The sequence below is a fragment of the Trichosurus vulpecula genome, chromosome 8 (genome assembly GCF_011100635.1).
Source record: "Trichosurus vulpecula isolate mTriVul1 chromosome 8, mTriVul1.pri, whole genome shotgun sequence".
Lineage (NCBI taxonomy): Eukaryota > Metazoa > Chordata > Mammalia > Diprotodontia > Phalangeridae > Trichosurus > Trichosurus vulpecula.
The window spans coordinates 150,681,927-150,699,927 of NC_050580.1; the positions used below are offsets into that span (position 1 = coordinate 150,681,927).

The 18,001-nt window shown below is 45.7% G+C and overlaps 1 protein-coding gene across 3 annotated transcripts in view; it reads right to left on the minus strand.

Annotated features, from left to right (window-relative positions):
- MEGF11 (multiple EGF like domains 11) overlaps window positions 1-18,001 on the minus strand; it is a 292,447-nt gene that overhangs the window by 23,593 nt on the left and 250,853 nt on the right. For all 3 annotated transcript variants that reach the window (XM_036735788.1, XM_036735786.1, XM_036735789.1), the window contains exons 8-12: window positions 14,886-15,006; window positions 12,849-13,012; window positions 12,346-12,448; window positions 4,871-5,017; window positions 3,596-3,730 (exon numbers count right to left, since the gene is read on the minus strand). In XM_036735788.1, coding sequence (XP_036591683.1) covers window positions 3,596-3,730; window positions 4,871-5,017; window positions 12,346-12,448; window positions 12,849-13,012; window positions 14,886-15,006 — 670 coding nt within the window. The remainder of the gene's footprint in view (window positions 1-3,595; window positions 3,731-4,870; window positions 5,018-12,345; window positions 12,449-12,848; window positions 13,013-14,885; window positions 15,007-18,001) is intronic.

Here is an 18,001-nt window from a genome sequence, read left to right on the forward strand (position 1 = left end):
CATCATCCCCATCTCTTTTACCACCGTATTCATTAGTACCACCATTACTGTCCCCACCCTGCCATCATTGTTCTTCACATCCATCCAAATCATCATTGGCAAATTAATTGTAGCCATCGATCAATCAATGAGCAAGCATTTATTAAGTACCTGCTATATGTCAGGCACTGTGCTGGTGCTGGGGATACAAAGAAACATGAAATCGTATCTGCCCTCCAAGAGCTTACGTTCTCTCAGGGAAATAACCATTTATCTAAATGAATATGTGGAAAATCTATGTAAGACAAATACAAGGTAAATTTTTATGATACATGATCAATGAATTGTTTAGGTGAGGGTAAGTAAGACAGGGAGAAAGCTGGGTGTTCTCAGCCCAGAATAAATCAAATATGGAGGATGCAGGCTAACTGATACCCCTGAATAACTGTTCCTGTCTACCTTGTCTGCCTAACCAAAGACGGGAGGAGGGCACATGGTATAATAGAGCTCACTCGGAATCAGAAGACCTGGTTCAAGTCCTGACCCTGCCACTTAATGCCTATATGACCTTGGGCAAATCACTTTCACCTTAGTTTCTTCAAGCATAAAATGAGAGGCCTGGACCAGATGATTTCAAAGGTCCTTCCAGTTCTAAATCCAACGAATAACTGCCATGGGCTGGCACAAGGATGGGACTTGGCTGAGCAGAAGGTACAGCCTCAGAAAGACAGACAATGGTGTAGTGAGACTGGTCTCAGGCTCCCACCCCTCCTCCCTACCCCAGTCTCCTACACCTCTGCCGGATTAGATTGTAAACTCCTTGAGGGCAGGGACTATTTTTTGCCTCTTCTTGTATTCCCGGAGTTTAGCACAGTGCCTGGCACATAGAAGGCACTTAATAGATGTATATTGATTGATTGGATTCCCAGTGCCTAGTAGGGAAGGATGAACACACAGGGTAGGATTCTGCTTCAGATTGAGGAAGCAACCTTCCTGCCGTCTCAGCTGGATCCTGCCTTAGAGTTAGTAATTTCCCATACCTACTTCCTATGGTCAGTAGCCTCTACCCTTCCCCCACGCCTTTGGGCTACCTATCATGTCCCTGGTCATTCTCAATCTGCTCTGGCCTTTCCACACATAGCTCAGGAAATCTGGTTTCCAGGCCCAGGGCAGATGGAGTCCCTCTGACTGTGGGTACTGTTGGAGAGAAAGAAAAACCTATCAGCATGGTCCTATTTGTTGCCCAGTCCTTTCTGCTGCCCATCTTCCCTTCAGAGATGTGTAGATCACTGAATTTTTAAGCTGGAAGGATTTAGCTAGACCAACTCTTCATTTCATAGATGAGGCCCACAGAGATCAAGTAGCTTGCCCGAGGACATATAGCAGGTTAATGGCAGAGCTGGGAAAAGAAGCCAAGTCTCTTGTGCCCCCAGTCCTTTTCATCTATACCATGCTTCCTCTAGACAGATCCAAACCATGAAGCGCAGAATGAAGCAAACTGCTCTCATTTCCTGAGCTCCAGGCCTAGGCACACTTTTCTCTTTAAAAATAAAACCACCACATAATTGGTTCAGTAAATGCTTGTCCAATGACTGATTAGAGGTAGGAATCAGGGAATCAGGAGAGATTTCTGTAGTAGAAGCAAGTCAGAGTAGAAGACCTCTAGGTCCCTTTCAGCTCTAAGATCCCAGGATTCTGTGATCAATGCTTCTTCCTCACAAAGGCCAAGGCACCTGCCTTGGGGGCCTGACAGTGGGCAGGAGCTTGGGCATGGCCCATGTTCATTACTCTGCTTCTGCTTCTTCATTTCCTACAAAATTAAGCCATGGCTACATGGCCTGGTCCAATCCCCCTTTTCTTTTGTTCCCTGTATTGCATTTGGAGATGGATTTCAGAAACCCATCTTGCCCTCTACTCCAAGGAGTACAAAGATTAGAGGTTTCCTCTTCCCCAATTCAACATTCCACTTTCTTAATAAAACAATTAGTTCTGCTCCACGCTTTGAAATCTTCCTAACATGAGAAAGACATGTTCAAAGGCTGTCTGTACTACAGTCAGTCCAATACAGTAATTAGGAGACTGCTTGAGTAAAGAGGAAGTTGGGGGAAGGGAGGAGGGAGTTTGGAGGAGGAAGAAAATATTTAGTTATCTTTAATCTATGTTGAATGATTTTGCCTAAGCACTGCCTGTAATTTGTAACCCCTGGAAAGCGGGTCATTAAAAAGCGTCAGTTCAATTTTTTACAAGGTTTGAGACTTAACCAGGGCAGTTGCCATTAATAGTAAACTCTATTAAATCTATATGTAGAAAATACTCATTAGAGCGAGGGGCAATAAATCAGACAGTGCATGATCCAAGAGACACTCCTCGAGCTGTTTAGGACCTAATTTAGACCCAGCCTATCTGTATCGACTGCCAAGTCTCCGATGTTTAATAACTAAGCTTCTGAATGTCAGCTTATGATTAAGTCATCCTGGAAAGGCGGAGGCTCATGAAATTGTGACATGGCAGCTCCCCAGGGGGCTCATACTTCACAAGCCCCTTGAAGCATGGAGAGGTGAACTTTCCACTCATGCATGTTAAGAGACCACACACTTTGAATGAATGAATCAGCTCATGGCTCTCTACCCATGAATGGAGCAGGCTGACCCAGGAGGTAATGAACTTCCCGTCGCTGAGAGTATTTGCCTGAGATGTAGTAGAAAAGATTTCTCAATGGGTGGGAAATTGGATTAGATGACCTGCAACTGGACTTCAGGCTGGAAGGAATCTCAGAGATGACCTACCCCTTATTTTATGGATGACTTGACCAAGGTCATTTGTTCTGGTTTGGTAGTTAGCTTTTCATGTGTTTGTGTGTAGTCTCCCCAATAAGTTCCTTGAGGTCAGTGACTGAATTTCATCCTTCCCCACCCCCTCCACAAAGAAGGTACTTAAAAATATTTGCTGATGATGATATATTCAGTTAATGCTCAGTTGTCAGGGATTGCTTGCCCACGTTTTGCTCTTTCTGTCTCAATATTCTCAATTATGTCTAAAAGTGTGCGAGTGTTTAGGAATTTTTGCCTGAATAGAAAGGGCTCCCTGCAGTGGAAGCACTGAAGTCTCTAATCTCTTCCTTAAATCATGTGTCCATTTGAGGAAAGGGTCACCTGAGGTTCTGAGAAAGGGATCATGAGATTCAGAACCAGAACACACCTTAATGATCATCGAGGGAAGTCCAGTCGCCTTTTTTGTGATGTAGCCTCATGGGAGTTTGATGGGTTCTGCGTGCAGAATGTGAATTTCAAGGGGGGTGGGGAGGAAGAGCAATAGTAAAATGAGGGGCCTGAGACCTATTTAGAGTTTCCTCACTTGTAAAATGAAGGGACTGGGTTAAGTGACCTCAAAGGTCCCTTCCAACCCTCCATCTATGATCCAGTGACCCCCAAATCCAGGCTCCTTCTATGATGCCTCCAAAGTGCTCCCTGGGGTTGTACAAAATGAAGATGTGCGCCCAGTACTCCAAAGCCCTAGCCATACCTTAGACCCTTCCCATTTCTGCCCAGGCCCCAACTTCACTTCCCCTACTCCACCCCCTTCCACCCACTGTGTTTCCTCCCCACAAGTTTGGTACCTTGATTGCAGAGGGAACCAGAGAATCCAGGTAGACAGTCACAGTGGCCGGTGATGTGGTGGCAGGGTCCATTGCTGTGCACACAGAGTGGGCAAGGCTGGTTGCAGCTGTGACCATAGAAGCCAGGGGGGCAAACTGAATGGTGACCAAGAGATGGCAGTTAGTGGGGAAGAGGGTCAAAGACTCACCTGACACTCCTAAACGACTGCATTCAGTCAAGTCAATGAATACCTACTATGTGCCAGGAACTGTGCTAAGCCTCTGGTGCCCTCTGTTCTTCCCCTTCTCTCCAACCTTCACACCCTGCTGTCATGACAAGGGTGATGAGCAAAAGAAAACCAAAGGGAGTTGAGGCACAGGATGTCAGTGTCAGGGGAGACCCTGATCTCCCACCTCCCATCTGGAGTTTAAGTACACAGGGTCAGGTTCTCTAGAGAGAGAGCTTATTATTTAGTCCCCTTCCATTAATGATTTTAGAGTGGCCTCTTTTGAAATTCCTAGGAGGGATGACAGGGAGAGAGGAGAGGAGAAAGCAATGAAACTTCCAGAAGAGCCCTACAAATGGAACCCAACTTGAGATTAAAGCTCTTCAGCATGACCCTCTGGGCCCCTAAGCTTCTCTGAAGTGGGTATGCTTCCTGGGTACCAGCTTCAGGGACATACTGGAAAAGTAAGGGAGTATATGTATGAGATTATTTTGTAGTGTCATGGCAAAGAACTGGAAACCAAGGTGGTGGCCCATCAACTGGAGAATGGCTGGACACGTTATGGTAGGTGAACATAATGGAATATTAATTGTATTGTAAGAAAAGACAAAAGGGACAGTCAGAGAAATCTGGGAAGACTTATATGAACTGATGCAAAATAAAGTGAATAGAACCAGAAGAAGAGTTTATACAATAATAGTACTGTAAAGACAAATAGCTTTAAAAAAAAAAGACAAATAGCTTTGAAAGACCTGAGAACCCCTATCAATGCAATGACCAGCCATTATTAATAGATGAAGTGATGACCCACATCTAGACAGAGAGGAAGGATTCAAAATGTAGAATAATTCATATATTTTAGGACATCAGCCAAAACAGTCTTTTGTTTTGCTTGACTGAACATTTGTTAACCAAGGGTTGGGAGGGAGATAAATAGATGTTTGTTAACTGAAAAAAAAAATTAAAATAATTTAAAATTAGCGCCCTCTCCTAGGGGGCAGGAAGACTCTCAAGAGGGTGGAGAACCTGGGGAAAGGAGGTTGAGCTGGAGGGAGGGGACCGTCCTTACTTCTTTGGCACAGGGGCCCCCTGTAGCCTGGAGCACATTCGCAAGTCCCATCTTCTGGGGAACAGGAGCCGCCATTCTCACAGCTACAGGAGATGGAACAGTTGGGGCCCCAGTGACCTGGGGGACATGTGCTGTCACAGCGGACACCTGGGGGGTAAGGAGGAAACAGATGATCTTGTCAGAGTGGGTTAACGCAGTCAGTACTGGTGGTTTTACAGGGAGGTGAGGGTAAGGGAAAAATCACAAGACTTTAGAGCTGCTTATGTCCCCTCTCCTCATCTTATTGTCGAGGAAACTGAGGCCCAGAGTGTTTAAATGCCTTGTCTAAGGTCAGACAGAGAGTAAAAGGGACAGAGCTGAGGTGTGAACCATGCCTAGTACTCCTTCTGTTATTCCTTGGTCACAGTAGGGGTGAGGAAAGTTGGGATATGTCCAGGTTGGAGGGAGTTTGAGTGAGGAGAAAGTTGGAATGGAAGCAGAGGCCAGGATGAGGGTCTGCTCAAATCTATGAGCATCTGCTATCCCATTCCAGAGGCTCTATAAGCCTGGGGATTAAACAGAGCATCCTGTGGGTAGGTGGCAGGATGGTGAAACGTGGTCCTCCTTGTCATGCTACTTGGCTGACTCGGAAATTCCTGAGCTATGGGGCTAACAGTAACATAGCCTCACACTCAGGGGTGATATGAGACTTAAATAAGATAACGGATGTAAAGCGCTTTGTAAACTTCAAAGTGCAATGTAAATGCCAGTTATTATAATTACAGGGCAGCAAAGTAGGGCACTGAGTGCTTGTCCTGGAATCAGGAGGACCTGCGTTCAAATGTGGCCTCAGACACTTAGTAGCTGTATGAGTGCGGGCAAGTCACTTCACCCTGATTGCCTCAGTTTCCTCATCTGTAAAATGAGCTGGAGAAGAAAATGGCAAACCACTACAGCATCTTTGTTCCCCCCCCCCCCGCCAAAAAAATACCCAAATGGCATCACGAAGAGTCGGACATGACGAAACGACTCAACAACAACATAGAATTATTTTTATTATTTTAATTATTATTTGCCTAAAATCACCAGATCTTCAGCTTGGTGGTGACTTCAGTCCCTGAGCTTTCTACTGCCCTCCTACTGAGCTCAAACAACATTTATAGAGCGATGCAGGAGAACCCTGGGAAATGTTTAACGACCAAGATCTGGGAGGGAGGGAGAAAATGGATGCACACACTTTTGAGTTTAATTTATTTAAATTATTTAAGTTTAATCTGTGTCGTTAACAGTTTTAAAAGTCTTTGTTGTTTAGTCACGTCTGACTCTTTGTGACCCTATGGGGTTTTCTTGGCAAAGATACTGGAATGGTTTGCCATTTCCTTGTCCAGCTCATTTACAGATGAGGAAACTGAGGCATACAGGGTTAAATGACATGCCCAGGGTCACACAGCTAGTAAGGATCTCAGGTCTTCCTTCAGGCCTAGCATTCTATCCACTAAAACTGCCCTTTTAAAAAGTCTAGATAATAAAGCTAGAAATCAAGCTCTGGTTTGTAGCAACTACCGATTTCTGAGGTGAAGACATTCACATAGAAAATTTAATAATCAGCTGGCTGTAGCACACCCCTGCGCACGCTACATTCAAAACCCAGCTGTTTGGGCATCTTCCCTGCCTGCTCTGAGATCACCGAAAAGGTCCAGCATCATGCCTGGACATCATCCCTTCCAAGCTACGACATGGAAGGCCACAGTTTCATTCTGCACAGGTTTGTGAGGCAGACTATTTGAATACAGTGTGACCCCAGAAAAACTCTCTCTTTTCCTTCAAGGCCCACAAATAGAAGCCCCTCACTTTATTTATTCCAAATACTATTTGTCCTTTCAAGAAGAAGTAAGGCATGGTGGTTAGAAAGCTAGCCTGAGAATCAGGAAGATCTGGGTTAAGATTCTGCCTCCAACACTACTTGCTGTGTGATTTTGGGCAAGTCACTTAACCTCTCAATGTCCCAGGTGATTCTTTAAAGACTAAATTATAAGGAAGGCTCCTATCTACCCGGGTAAAGGAAATTCGTCACCCAGAGCTCCCCTATACTAATGGAATCACAGCTCTAGCCAAAAAGAGGGGAAGGGGAAACAGGGCAAGAACCACCTTTTCATGAAGTTTCCTCTGACCATTACAGACCACATTCACTTCCTTCTTCTTTAAACTCCTTTTGGATTTACAGAAATAGTGTGGGTTCAGCTCCAGATCACCGCCATAAAGTGACTATCACAGTAAAACAAGTCACACAAAGTTTTTGGTTTCCCAGTGCATTAAAAGTCATGTTTACGCTATAGTATGCTGTAATAGTATATACTAAGTGTGCACTAGTATTATGACTAAAAAAGCAATGCACATACCTTAAGTAAAAATACTTTATTGCTAAAAAATGCTAGCCATTAGCTGAGCCTTCAGCAATTCATCATCTTTTTGCTGGTGGAGGGTCCGGCCTCCGTGTTGATGGCTGCTGACTGAGCGGGGTGGTGGTGGCTGAAGGCTGAGGTGGCTGTGGCAATTTCTTAAAATAAGAGAACAATGAAGTTTGCCACATCGATTGACTCTTCCTTTCACTTGAACACTTAGAGGCCATTGTAGCGTTATTAATTGGCCTAATTTCAGTATTGTAGTGTCTCAGGGAATGAGGCCCAAGCAGAGGGAGAGAAATGGGGAACAGCTGGTTGGTGGAGTAGTCAGAACACATACAACATTTATCAACTAAGTTTGCTGTCTCATATGGGCATAGTTCATGGCACCCTAAAATAATTACAATAGTAACATCAAAGATCACTGATCACAGATCATCATAGCAGATATAATAATAACGATGAAAAAGTCTGAAACATTGTGAGAATTACCCAAATGTGACACAGAGACATGTGAGCAAATGCTCATGGAAATAGGGTACCGACAGACTCGCTTGATGCGATTTGTAAGAACTGTAATAATCTGCGAAGCGCAATAAAGCAAAGCACAATAAAATGAGGTGTACCTGTATAGTCAATACCATGCACTTTAGTACTTGGGGTATTTTTTGGTTTGTTTTTACTTTCACACACAGTTTTCTCTCTAAAGTTAGACTGTAAGTTCACTAAGGGCAGGGATAGCAACTTGGCTTTCTTTTTATCGTGCACTGTGCCTAGACCAGGGCCTAGGAAACAGAAGGAGCTTAATAAGGATGTTTTTAAATTGGCTCACTGATTAATTATTCCTTGAGGATGCTTCCCTGCATGTTCCTTCCCATGCTGGCCTAGGCAAAACCACCTGAGATTTTGGCTAGCTTGGTCTTTCTTGGGCTCAGTTTCTTGTAAAATGAACTTGGGGACTGACTAGATGAATTTTGAATCTCTTCCCAGTTTAGAAGCCAACTTACTTTGGTGCTAAGTGGGGAGCTTGACTTTGGGGGGAGAGGAGGAAATGCCTGATGTCAGGAGCTTAGTTGGCTTTGGACTTAGCTCCTTTTTCTGACCTCTGCCCCTCTTGGAATTTCCCGTGGCCTTGCAACCATGGTAATGAATGACCGGACATCAATAGGGTCTTTGATATGACTTCATAATTCACATTTGGGCAAATTAGCTTTGGAGCAGTGGGGGCCTTGCTGAAAGTTTGCCTGTCAAAGAAAGAATTTTTAAGTATCGAACGTCATTAAAATCTTATCAGCTTGCTTGAAATTAAGTCAATGAAAAATTAAAGTCGATTTCCAGTCGGCCCCAGAGATACGTCTGGGAGGGAGGCCTGTTGATTGCTATGGCTAATTTTGTAGAAAAGGACTGACTCGTGGGATGGAGCGCCAGTGCTGGGGCAGCTGTGGAGGTTCCACCCCCAACTGCCCTGAAACTTCCCAGTTGTAGCAAATGTGAGACTTCAGAGTAATCGTAACCCTGAATTATTCATCTGAGGAGCAAGAACCAGGGCTGTCGGCCAAGCTGGCTAGAGGGTCACGGGGCAGGCTGCACTGGCTCCATGGGAACTTGGATACCACGTTCTGTCCGGGTCTCCTTAGGCCTGTCACTTGAGGGGAGGGCAGAGACACATCCAAATATACATGAAGGGAAGGGACCTGGGTTTGAATCTCATTTCATCTGCTCACTACCTGAAAGACCTTGGGCATGGTCACTCCCCCCTTCCTGACTTCAGTTTCCAATAGCTGACATTTAGTAATAATTACTAGTGATAAGGGGCAGCTAGGTGGTGCAGTGAGTAGAGCACCGGCCCTGGAGTCAGGGGGACCCGAGTTCAAATGTGGCCTCAGACACTTGACACACTAAGTCACTTAACCCCCATTGCCCTGCCTTCCCCCTCCAAAAAATGATCATTACTAATAATAATAACAATAATTAACATTTATATACTGTTTACTATGTACCAGGCATCGTGTTAAGTGCTTTACAATTGTTATATCCTCTGATCCTCGTAACAACCCTGTCGGGTAGGTGCTGTTGTTAACCCCATTTTACAGATGGGGAAACTGAGGCAAATAGGGGTTAAGTGATGTTAAGAGTTACCCCGCTGGGAAGCAGGTGTCCGGGGCCGCATCTGAACTCAGGTTTTCCTGACTCCAGGCCCAGCGTTCTGTGCCCTAGGGCGCCACCTAGCTGCCCGCTGATGCGAGGCCGGGTATCTGAAATACCTCAGTTCAAATTCTGCCTCAAACACGATATGCTCTTCACCTCTCGGAGCCTCAGTTTTCCCCGTCTATAAAATGAAGATAGCAATATGGTGGTTAGAAGGCCCGGATGAGCAGGCCTTGCATAAAGCGTTCTCTAAAGGTGAGCTGGGGTTTTACAAAATGCTCTGCAGACACGCCCTCTTGTGGGCAGTTAGGATATCACATTTAAGGTTTACAAAGCCCTTTATAGACATCCTCATTTGATCTCTTCCACCACCCTGTGCTGTTGGTATTGTGGATATGATTACCTTGCTTTTATAGCCCAGGGTCACATGTCAAGTCAACACTTGAACTCACGTCTCTCCTGATCCCAAATCCAGCATTTCCCACTACCCCAGAGCTCTTTTAAGTGCTGATATTCACCGATCCACAGAGGAGAGGGGATGGGAAGTCTGAGTTATGGATTATGGTTTCTCATTCTCTTAAAGGGGGTCCAACCACTGTGGCTGAGAAGTTGGGAATTAGGTGCTGTTGGGAGATGGTGACCTTCTCATTTATCCCCTTCTCTCTACAAAGCAGAGACATAGAAGAGTGAGTAACACCGCTAAAGGGGAAGAGACCCTTCAGGAGGGGAGAGATCGGCACACATGGGTAACCAGCAGACAGCATTTGGAGGAGGGAGATGGAGTTACTGGGACGGAAGGGGCTGTGCAGGCAGTGCTGGGCATCTGTTCTCCCTGATCCCGCCATCTAAAGCACAGCAGGGCATAAAACTCCCAAATCTGACCAACTTGTAGGACTCTCCTATCCCCATCCCCCACACTACAGAATAGTTTTTGTCTCTTGTTTGAGGAGTGAGGGTGGAAGGAAGGAAGCACTATCGGGTTGGTTAGTAAACTGAGTAATAGGGCAGCCAGTCTCAGGTCATTTAGAATCTCAGAACTGTAGAGAAGGAAGGGAACACGGTGGAAAGAACGCTGGATTTGGAGACAGAGGGCCTGACCTGGATTCAAATCCCTCTCACTACCATTGTAACCTTGGCTAAGATGGGGGCTGGGGGTGGAGTGGGTTAAGGGTAGGGAGCTTCTCTGGGCCTCAGGTTTTTCATCTGTAAAATGAGGCAGGTGGACTAAATGACTGTTAAGGCCCTTACCAGTTCTAAACCTATATTCCTATCTAATCCACAGGTGCCTAATGCCAGGGCTAAGCCTATATATTCTCACACTTTATTAGGACTATGCTCCTTCCTCCTCTTCAGACTCACTCCTTCCATCCCAAAATCATAATGATAAATAATACCACTTACAAAGTACTTTCATCACCACCCTGGGAGGTTGGTAGTACCAATATTATTATTTATCCTTTTTTCTGCAGATGAGGAAATTGATACTTAGAAAGATAAAGTCTCTTGTGCATGGTCAAACAGTGACTTTTTAAGATATGAACAGGCAGTTTTCAGAGGAAGAAATTAAAGATATCTATAGGCATACGAAAAAATGCTCTAAATCTCTATTGATTAGAGAAATGCAAATCAAAACAACCCTTAGGTACCACATCTCTCCTGTCACATTGGCTAACATGACAAAACAGGAACATGATAAATCCTGGAGAAGATGTGGGAAAATGAGAACACTGTTACATTGTTGGTGGAGTTGTGAACTGATCCAGCCATTCTGGAGAGCAATTTGGAACTATGCCCAAAGGGCTATAAAAATGTGCATACCCTTTGACCCAGTAATACCACTTCTAGGGCTGTATCCCAAAGAGATCATACAAGTGGGAGAAGGACCCGTATGTACAAAAATATTTATAGCGGCTCTTTTTGTGATACCAAAGAACTGGAAATCAAAGGGATGCCCATCAACTGGGGAATGGCTAAACAAATTTGTGGTATATGAATGTAATGGAATACTATTGTTCCATAAGAAATGGTGAGCAGGTGGACTTCAGAAAAACCTGTAAAGATTTGCATGAATTGATGCTGAGTGAGGGGAGCAGAAGCAGGAGATCACTATACATGATTACAGACACGTGGTATCTCTGAAGACTAACTTTGATAGACTTGCCTCTTTTCAGCAATGCAGGGTTCTAAGACAGCTCCAAAAGACTCATGATGGAAAAGGCTATCCACATCCAGAGAAAGAATTATGGAGTCTGAATGTAGACTGAGGCAAACTATTTGCTCTCTCTTTTTTCCTTCTTTTTTGGTTTTGTTTCTTCTCTCTCATGGTTCATTTCATTGGTTATAATTCTTCTTTACAACTTGACTATTGTGTAAATAAGTTTAATGTGAAGGTACATGTAGAACCTATAGCGGATTACATACCGTTTTGGGGGGGAGGGGGAAGGAGAAGGAGGGAGAGAAAATTTGGAACTCAATAACTTGTGGAACTGAGTGTTGTAAACTAAAAATAAAAAATAAATTAAAAAAATAATGAAAACCAACCAAACAAACAAAAACCAGTGACTCTTTAAGACCATGCTCATGGGAGCCAAACTCCACTCTTGCCACAAGGCCCGGGTAAGAGGCTGCCCCAAAACGGATCCAGGAAGGCCCTCCTGACACCCAGAACAAAATTTTTGGACTCAGAAAGGTAAGGAGTAAAAAAGGTAAGGAGGCAAAGATAAAGCCCCACCTTTCTCACAGAGTTGGAGCAGCCTTTGAGTCAGGGTCCAGAGGGGATGAGTGACTTGCTTTATAGCACACAGCACGTGGTTTGAACCCAGCAAGGTGCCTCACTCTAGCTTAGAGGATATCCAAATCCCGGAAAGGGTGAGGTTATTATAGGCAGACAAACTAAGTAACCCAATAAAACCTTCGATCCCTGGTGGAGGGAGCAGGGGGATTTACCAGTCCAGCCCGCCAGGCAGCAGCAGTGGCCTGTGATGGGGTTGCAGCCATCCGCATGACTGCAGTCACAACGCTCGCTACAATTCAGTCCATATGTTCCGTCCTGAGAAAGACCAGGGAAAACCAAGACCAAATGAATACTGACATTCATTCAACAAACATTTGACTCCATGCCAGCCTGACCATGGCCTGTACTTTCCCCCCTAATCTGGCCTGTGTAAAATCTGAATACAGCCTATAATTGACATTATAATCATACTTTTTTCTCTCAAAGAAACCCCATAAACAGGGGTGTTCCCTATACTCAGGGGTGATCAATATGTACACCAACATGGCAAATATGCAAGATACTGTGTTAGGTACTAGGAGAGATATAAATGTAAATGAGAAATGGTCCCTGCCCTCAAGAAGCTTACTCTCCTCAACCCAACCCCCCCGGTCCTCCCTAGCCCTGGCAATCAAGATACTTCTACTCCCAACCCAGCCTACCCTAGGCCACTCACCGGGCAGGACTGCTCACAGGTATCCCCTAACCAGCCAGGTGAGCAGGAACAGGTACCATCAATAGGGCTACAGGCTGCCCCGTTGGAGCAGATGCATGTTTCATTGCAGTTCAGGCCCCAGGTGCCCGTAGGGCATGGGAGGGAGCAGTCAATCCCCTGCCACCCTGAAGGGAGGGAAACTGAGTTAGTCATCAAACCCTGGCAAGGCTGAGGGCACATTTGTACTGTGACCTGACGACCCTCCCCCCCCATTATATAATTATCAATCCATTCTCATGTGATCACACATTCACTTGGACTAGGAGCCAACCTTTGATGATGAATCTCTGAACTTACAACAGACAGTTCACCACTGGGACCATATTTGAAATCCTTCTGGTTCAACAGAACGTGTCAGAGTTCACACTCCACTGTCATAGCTATAATAGAGGCTGGAGAGCAAAACCCTCCTAATTTGAATGGATGGTTCCCACTCTGGGGCTCACATCACAAAGCCTTCCATCCTTGCAGAGCCCAAGCAACATGGCGGAAGGGAGAGAATGCAGGACGTGGAGCTGGGCTCAAATCTGTCCTTGGAGACTAACAGGCAAGTCACTTTGACCTGCTTCAGTTTCCTCAACTGCAAAATGGGCGTATTTACCAGCACCTACCCCCCAGGGGAACTGTGAAGACGGTGTATGTCAAGGGCACTCCCAACCTCCTGATGCTGGTATCAGTGGGAGCCATGGACAAGAATATTAGCATCATATGATTGCTTTGGATGCTAGTATTTAGAATACGGTTTCAGAATATGGTTTGGAAAATGCTGTTGCAGCACTGTGAACTTTTTCATGCATTTTTATTTCTATGCTTTATTAGATCTTCAGGTCATCCTTGTGAGACAGGCAGGAAACAATTATTATTTCTGTTTGACAGATAGGGAAACAGAGGCCCCTAGAGACTTGCTCAAGGTCATTGGTATGTCAGGGCAGAGCTGGTCCTAGGATGCTGGTCCTGGGCCATACATCCTTGCCTGCTGAGGATGCCTGGCTGGATCAGAGGGGCATTGATTTAGAGCTGGAAGGGATCTTAGAGGTGTCTCATTAGACAGAGAAGTAAACTGAGGCCTAGAGGTGAAATGGCTTCGGAGATGACAGTGCTAAGTGACATAAAAGACAGAGTTGGGCTAAGGCAGGATTTGAAAACTGTTCCCTTTGAGTGTTACTGTCTGTTCCCTGGAGGCTTTGAAATACACTTGGGACATGTAATGACATCACAAAATATAAAGCCGTGTGCCATGAGGAGTAGAGTTATCATTTTTATGTTAAAAAGATCACATGAAAAGGGATCTCTTGTATCCCACCCCAGGTTATCTTCTAAGCAGGTGTCTCCATTCCCCACCCTCTAGTCCTGGCTTGGGCCTTTGGGCCTGGAGAGTAGGGTGAGAGTATTTCATTGGTAGGGACAACTGCTTGTTTGCATCTGTAGTGATGAAGGCTCCTTGGCATGGCATGGATGGGCGGGAGGGTAGGGGTGCATGCAATCACTCATGGGTTCCATAGGATTTAGTCTGGGACAAATGGACCTTAGATGATAAAACGAGTGATTTGCAGCATGAAGAAGGGACTTAACTTGTTCATAGTAAATGGAAGAACTGGGATACTAACGATAGCTAACATTGAGGTAGTGCCTACTATGTGTCAGCCACTGTGGTCAGCGCTTTACAAATATTCTTATTTGGTTCTCATAACAACCCTGGGAGGATAGGTGCTCTTTTTATCACATTTTACAGATGAGGAAACAGGCAGAGGTTAAGCGACTTGCCCAAGGTCACACAGCTAATGAGTGTATAAGACCAGATCTGAATTTGGGTCTTCCTGACTCCTAGCCTGGTGCTCTATCTGCTGCTCTGGGATATGAACCCGGGTCCTCTGATCCCAAACCCAGGGATCCTGCCACTAAATCATGCTTCATGACTATCAGACAGATGGTTGAAGGCAGCCTAAGACCAGGCTGGAAGGGCTTGTGAGGCAGGAGAGGGCAGGGAGGGCGCGTTACCTTCCTTACAGGTACAGGTGCCATCTATGGGGGAACAGGTACCCTCGTTCTCACAGTTGCAGACAGATGAGCAGTTGGGGCCATAGGTCCCGGACGCACAGGGCATAGTGCAGACTTCACCCTATGGAATGATAACCAAGGGTAGGGGTCAGATCCCTGCATCTTATACTATGCCCCTGCTGGGCATGGTCAGGTTACAGCCAGGGAGCCTGGGTGCCTGGTTGACAGCTCTGCAGCCCTTTAAAGACATGTAGGACAAGGGCTTAGGGAAAATGGTGCCCTGTTGGCCTTCCTGAGTGGGACAAGGAACAAAAGGGGCCTTTGGCCCTGTGGCCTTGACTTGGGCACAGGGCTGGCCCACCGTGGGAGAGGAGGACCTCATCCTCTACATGTGAACTTTAGAAAGCAAATGTTAGTTGATGAGGCAAGACCTTTCTTGAGGCTACACCATCCAGAACGAGGGAGGTAACATTCCCGCAGTCCTATGCCAGTATCATGCTGCATTCCGAATACTGTGCTCATTTGAGGGCATCCTCTCTCCCCTCTGCCCCTTTCTTCCCACCACCAGGTGGCCTGTTGCAGCTTGGCCCCCAGCCAGTCTGTCACCTCCCTCATTACCCAGGAAATCCTTATTTTCTCAGAGTTATAAATAACCCATAAAAACATAACCAGGCCGCCCAGGGCCTCCGCTCAGATGCAAATCCCCTGCACCGTTTCTAGTTTTCTCGTTAAAAGGTTTGCTTTACTGGCTGATAGGGACATTTATCTCCAAGCCTCATCAGAGTTTCCCAGCTCTGGCTATTAGGGCTGGCTCACCCTGGAGTTCTGAGGGAGCCACGGGGGTTAGCAGCTTCAGAAGACTGCTCCAGATATGAATCTAGCCACCAGCAAGCACCCTGGAGGCTACTCTGCCTCACTGCCCTCTCATAGCAAGTAATCAATAATCCTTCCCCTTGGCGATGTGTGCTCAAGCACTCTCACATCTTGTCTCACCAGATCCTCATGACAGACCCGTGAGGTCAGCTTGTTATTTTGCACATAGGGAACTGAGGCACAGAGAGGCTAAGTCATCCACCCAAGGTCACACAGCTGGTTTGCAGCTGAGCCAGGACAAGACCCCGGGGCATCTGACTCAACCTCCTCCAGCAACATTCTGCTTCTCCATTTAGGGAACAGACAAAAAATCTTGTATTTGCAGGGGGCAGGTTTTGGGGCAAACACGTGCTTGTCTCTGTGAATATTTTTGTGTGATTTGGTGTCTCTGATGTTTGTTACTTGCCTGACCTAGGGCAAGTCACTTAGCCCCTTAAATCCCAGATTCCTCTTCTATAAGATGAAGTGATCATAGGATTGTAGCTTTAAAGCTGGAAGGGACCTTAGAGACAATGAGTCTAACGCTCTTACTTTACAGTTGAAGAAAGACAGGCACTGAACCAGATCACCTCTAGCTCAAGATTGATTAATTACAAACATTTGTATTATTTCTGAGTAACCTACAGTCAACATGAGTGGGTAGGACATGGGTTATTCATAGAAAGGAGCCTTGGGGTTTTAAAAGGAGGACTAAATCAGCAGTCCAAAGAGTTGGGGTGTAGTCCTAGCTCTGAACCTCTGAAACTAGGTGATTATGGGTATGCTGGGGGGGGGGGGTCTTAGCTCAGCCCTTCTTCTCTGAGGTCATGAGTAGCTACAGGATGGGTAAGAGGTGCTTCCTCTCTGTACCTACCTGTCTTTCCTCAAGCTGTTGTGAAAGGCCTACATCCCAATGAAGGGGAAATCTCTCGAGGCCTTGTCCTCAGGCTTCTCATTTTCCTTCACTTCACTGGGGCTCCCTAGTAGGGGGAAGGGGACCCTGTCCTTCATGTGAAATGAGATAGACCCACATCTTACAACGTCAGTTCATGGGACAGTAGCTAGGTGATGCAGTGGATAGAGTGCCAGGCCTGGAGTCATCTTCCTGAGTTCAAATCTGCCCTCAGATACTCACTAGCTGTGTGACCCTGGGCGAGTCACTTAACCCTGCTTGTCTCAGTTTCCTCATCTGTAAAATGAGCTGGAGAAGGAAATGGCAAGCTGCTCCAGTATCTTTGCCAAGAAAACCCCAAATGGGGTCACTAAGAGTCAGACACGACTGAAAACAACTGAACCACAACCATCACAATAACAATAATTAAGCTTTGAAAGCAATTTACATCCATGGTCTTACTCGATTTCACAAAATCACAGCTCCCTCATCTTACAGACGAGGAAACTGAGGCCCAGGGAAGCCAAATGACTTGCTGAATATCACCCAGGTAATGTTATTTGACCCTTACAACAGGCCTCTGAGTAGGCGCTGTTATCATTCCATTTTGCAGATGAGGAAACTGAAGTAGATGCTATTATCACACTCACTTTACCGATGAGGCTCAAAGAGGTTTTTAACCAAACCTGTAACTCCACTGGCATATGGAACTCCGGATGAGGAATTTCCTTTACCTGTGAAAACAGGGACTTAACCTGAGAGGCAGAGTCTTAGAGATCTGTCTGGGGTAATAAGTTATATGACTTGTCCAAAGTCACACAAACAAGTAAGTGTCAGAGGCAAGATTTGATCCCAGGTTTTCCTGAATCCAAGTCCATGACTCTGCACCATGCTCCCCATGAGCTTGGTGAGATGATCTTGGGTCAGATGTAAAACTGTGAAGTTATTTTTCAATGTCACCCTTTGCCCAAGACACCTTCGGTGCCCTGCTGCTGCTTTCCTCATGGCGTCTACCTTCCCCAAGGAGCACCACATACTCTAGAACTCTTTCCTTCTTCCCCAAACCAAATCCTGCCCATTCTGTGTCATCTCCCGCCCCCCCCCCCAATTCTGTTCTCTGCCAGTGCCAGCAGGCTAGAGAATTTGCTCACCAAGTATTGCCAAACACATCAGCTGACTTGGTTTTTCAGAAAAAGATCATTGTATTGGAGCTAGAAGACTAATCAGATCACCAGGTTCAACCCCTTCCTTTTATAGGTGAATAGACTGAGTCCCAGAGAAAGGAAAATTACTAGCCTAATGTGACCCAGGCATCTTACAGAAGAGCTGAAATCTGAATCCAGGTCTTCTAGCTTCCAGATCCTTTCTGTCC